The 4940-nt window shown below is 35.4% G+C and overlaps 1 protein-coding gene across 1 annotated transcript; it reads right to left on the reverse strand.

The window, feature by feature from the left end:
• Positions 1–10: 10 nt before the first annotated feature.
• On the reverse strand, positions 11–4703 carry LOC112002230 (LRR receptor-like serine/threonine-protein kinase IOS1). The gene is made up of 13 exons (XM_065761299.1): positions 4575–4703; positions 3948–4488; positions 3375–3856; positions 3130–3268; positions 2973–3044; positions 2783–2854; positions 2625–2705; positions 2295–2458; positions 1956–2170; positions 1752–1878; positions 1322–1384; positions 1052–1241; positions 11–734 (listed from the first exon to the last, which is right to left on the reverse strand). The coding sequence occupies exons 1-13, from the start codon at positions 4645–4647 to the stop codon at positions 320–322; spliced, it is 2634 nt and encodes an 877-aa protein (XP_065617371.1). The 5' UTR covers positions 4648–4703; the 3' UTR covers positions 11–319.
• Between the last annotated feature and the right edge of the window lie 237 nt (positions 4704–4940).

The raw sequence follows: 4940 nt of genomic DNA on the forward strand, positions 1-4940 counted from the left end.
TAAGATTCAAGTTAATTTCGGCCGCCACAAATTAAAATTCTGACTCCACCCGTGGCCACGTGCCTGCCTCGCTGGTGTGAACTTGATCTTTGCAGATGCGAACTTGAAAAACGAGCAGCAGTACTACTCAAATACACAAATGACCCACAAAACACAAATACAAATTGTTTGATGATAAAAATATGTAGAAACTTCGAACGGAATGTGCCAACATTGAACAAGATCAAACACAAATGATAAAATTAAAGAAATGTAGACACAAAGCAGGAAAGCTTCAAGATTCAGTATGCCAATTTTAATTCTTGGAACAAGTGAAGAACTATCTTGCTGATGGACTAGTTCCAGAAGTCACATTGATTGTGAAAATTGAACTTGAATCATTTGATTCAGTCACACTGTCCCCCCTCCTTTGAGCTAATTCTGTTGTCAAGCACTCCTTTAGATCAATCACTACCTGACTCATGGTTGGCCTATTGAAGGGATTTTCAGATACACAAGTCATGGATACTTCAACAGCCTTCCAGGCAGAGTTGAGATCGAAATCTCCGTTTGGTAATCTTGGATCAACAATACTTCGAATATCCCCATGCGCAACCATGGAATTGATCCATTGGCTTATATGAACATTCTTAGTGCTTCTCATTATAGCAGGTCGGCCTGTGATTAACTCCATAAGAACAACTCCAAAACTATATACATCACTTTTCGTAGTTAATTTGTTTGATCTGAAATACCTGCAACCCCTCTCGGGAAAAATAAAAAAGTTGATACCAGTTACAACAATATTTTTGATTCAAAAGGGTATCTTAAGATATGTTACTTTCTTCTAATTGCAATTGTCATTAAATTTATTGAAAAAATTTAAATTTTGAAGAAGTTAACTAGACCTGTAATGGACCGTGTCTGCATGGTGAGACTAATTTTTAGAGAATTATTTATTTATTTATATATTTTATTGTTTCCAAAGTTGTTTCAATATAAAAAGTGAGGTTTTAAAAAGTGATCCTCTAAAGAGTGTGGCGTTAAATCATTCTAACAAACCGGTACTTACTCGGGGTCTAAGTAGCCTGGAGTGCCAGCAACAACTGTTGTCACATAACTACCACCATCAGTTGGGATAACTCTGGATAGGCCAAAATCAGCAATCTTGGCTTGGAATTTTTCATTCAACAAGATGTTTGACAGCTTCACATCTCTGTGAATTATGGGTGGATTACAATCATCATGTAGATATTCCAATCCTGCATTAAAAAATCCACACATCATACATTGAAAAGGTGAAAAGATGCACGTTAGAAAAGAATTACACTAAGACTCTAACCTTGTGCAGAGTCCAATGCGATTCGAATCCTGCCTTCCCAACTTAAGATATTTGAGTTATTTTCTGCATCCAAAGCATTCAAAAGTAGTGAGTCTCATGAACAAATTACATTTCCCTTTCTCTAAATTCTGTTTTTACTGAATACATATTGTCCAAGTAATTTAATTATTACATTTTCCAATGTTTGGAACCTTTTTCACAACCATTTTTATAATTTGTTAAGGTAGCAAGTTATGATTAGAGGAATATCTATTTTTATGACTCTACCACTGATAACACTTTGTTATATTCTAATCACAACAGACCACATTGTGAAAAAAATTTCTCTCTAGACTTGTTAAAATATGGCCCACAGAAAATTAGTGATCTTCAGAAATTGAAATGTAATGACCAAAGTATGTGAAACCTATATATTTACTTGTGACCAGACCTGAAATATGGGAATGTAAGTCTCCGTTCGCCATGTACTCATAGATGAGAGCAAGATTGGGTCCTTCATTGCAATATCCAACAAGGATAGTCAAGTTTCTATGATGAACTCTTATAAGAGGTTCAACCTGTAATATAAAGTCACACATTATTTTCACATATACGAATGAACTAAAAAAATATGGCATAAGTTTCGGTTACATGCCTCAGAGTGAAATTGTTGATACCCTTCAACTGCTGATTGGGAGATCATCTTTACAGCCACAGGATTTCCATCTACATAACCAAGATAAACTTTGCCAAACCCACCTTCACCAAGAAGTTTCTCGAAGTTGTTGGTAATCATCTGGATATCAGAGTAGGTAAATTGTCGATTCTTTGATTCTAGTTGTACATTTTGAAGGTTGGATACTTTATCTCCTGTCATTTTTCCTAAGATCGTCAAGAATTTGATTCTAGTAATTTTTTTTTTTTTTTTTCAAATGGGAATAAGCAACTTGAATAAACATTTAACCTTGATTAGTAGAAGCAGTGTTTGTCTTACCTTCTTGTTCCCTTATTCTTTTAAATATCCAAAAGATACCAGCTGCACCTAATAACAAGATGAAAAAGCCGCCAATGGATGCAACTATTGGAACAATGATATTCTTCTTCTTCTGCTCCGTTGTACACGAAATTGATGGGCATAGATTTGGATTTTCTGCCACACTAACATTAAAAAAAATCATGGCATAAAAGGTAAGAATTGCAATCACCACTAATCCCTTATACACAAGGTACAAATAGGTGCTATTGTAACTCTTTAACATTTTTCTTGTAGTGGGATAGTTATGAAAATGAAAAATGGCGCAAAAAGTTATGACAGAAAGGAGACCTTAGTAACAGTGAACCACTCTTTGATTTGTCAAGAAGGGCAGCAGGAAGTGAGCCACTCAGGTTGTTTCTTTCTAAGTTTCTGCAAAGGTTGAGAAAATATGATTCCCTTTTCAAATAAAAGTTCTGAAATAATTTTCCAAAATCCATATAACTTACAGGACCCTCAATGATTGCAAATTTGATAGAAAATTAGGAACTGGTCCTGTTAAGCTATTATTTGATAAATCCCTGAAATGAGCAATTCAATTAAAAATTTATTATTGTAATAATAAATGGAGATTAAATATTGGTCCTCTTTACCCTCTTACATGAAAATTAATTGATTGTGTGTGATTTCCATACTTACAAGTACTGTATCATTGTGAGATTGGATATGTAAGGAGCAATTTGCCCAGCCAATCCACTTGATGACAAGTTCCTAATTAATAGAAAATTTTCAGTTATTCTAACTTGATAGATTGTACTAAGACAGTTCTTTAGCTTATTTGAAAGCATATACATACAGTGATGTGATTGTAGGAGATTCAAAAGCATTATAGGTACAGTTTAATCCATCCCACACATACGCTGTAGGGGCACATGGATCACCTTGCCAATTTCTTGTTACTCCATACATTGTCTTGATGTTCTTGATCGCACCAACTAATGTTTTGAATGCATACAAGAAATTATTAAAAATTGAGATCAAGAATATTAGGACAAACTAAAAACCTTGTTAAAGAAAAATAATGCATTGTGAATAACTTACCATCTTGTTGGTCTGTCTGAGATTGTAAGAGCTCTACAACCGTGTAAACCTCAATGGCATTGATGAGTGGTGGAAGAGTTGATTGTTCAATTTTATAAAGAGCAAACTCAAATTTTCCCCCTTTCAAGGCTGAAGGGCTGTATATAGTGGTTGTGTGCAGGTACTTAGGAATATAAGGTCCACCCCATAACTCCCCATTTAAAGAAATGTTGAATACTCTAGATTCGTTTGTTTTGAGAGCTTTGATTTCAGCAATGTGGATGTAGACATAATATTGGGATGTGTTATCAGGGGGCACCCAGTTGAATGTCATGGGTGAACTTGCGTTTATTGCTGTGGAGGCAGTATCCATGACCACTGATGGTGGTTGGAAATCATTGTGAGTTGTATCCATGACCGCAGTAAGCGAAGTACTTATTGGTGTCCAACCAAACATGGCCGTAGGGGGGAACCACATGCGATCAAAAACATCATCTTTGTACCTGACGCATGTTAGAAAATATTGAATTTAAAAGTTCTTACCAAAAATCATAGTAATATAAGCTGGCATGATATATAAAAAATATGATTCACCTATATGTTTGATTGGTTAATGAACCAAAATCAAGCCGCAGAAAGGTTGACAATGATCCGGATTCAGTGACATACGTGTCATTTTTCAATGGCCTTAGTTCTAATGCTGAAATAAACGGTACACCATTGCCCGTGTTCACCAGACAAAAATCTATATGATCTAATTTTGGTACATGTATGAGCTCGGCAAAGATGAATGTGGATTCATCGAGTAATGTCACTGAATCCCACTTATTAGCATCAATATACAGGTCGAATCCTGGAGGTTTACTTTTTGCATCATAATTTGCATACAAGAAACTCCCTCTGATCAAATATCTGGTGCCATTTGTAACACTAATTGTGTAACAGTTTCTGATTCCTTGAGGAAAGCTTCTGACATAGTAATACTCCTGTTCGAGGCTATTTGTTTTGTACACAGGTGATATACTCATACTTACACCAGCGTCTATGAACGCTGCATCTGATATATAATTGATGCCTGTTGTTGGCTCAGTATAGCTAGAATTAGCTGGTAGCCCACAATCTAAGCTAATGAAACCTGACCAAAAATAGAGAGACCTTAGCCAAATGGTCAGTAATTAAGTGATAATTAATGTTATTTCTGATAGGCTTAGATAACCATACCTGATTGATTCTGGCCATGAACCAAAAGTAGAGAGAAACCTGCAAGCAATGCAAAGAGAAAATGTTTGTACATCCTCGTAACCCTTTTCAGCTTCTTCTTGCTGAGGGACAGAAAGCTACTAGCCTTGTATGTTTATAGCTAATATATTATAGGAAACAGAATATATAGCTGCTTAATCATTTGTTCTCATAGGTAAGAGGATGATATTCTATTGCATAATTTCCAGGATATTATCAATTGTTTAATCAAATGGTACTTTTCATGTTTATTCCCTGCAATTAGCCCTGTATCCTTTAGTCAAGGATAACGTGAAAGGTAAAATTAGCCAACAACACAGACGTGTGAACAAGTTAATCAAACATGAG

The sequence above is a fragment of the Quercus suber genome, unplaced genomic scaffold, assembly GCF_002906115.3.
Source record: "Quercus suber isolate HL8 unplaced genomic scaffold, Cork oak 2.0 scaffold_405, whole genome shotgun sequence".
Classification (NCBI taxonomy): Eukaryota; Viridiplantae; Streptophyta; class Magnoliopsida; order Fagales; family Fagaceae; genus Quercus; species Quercus suber.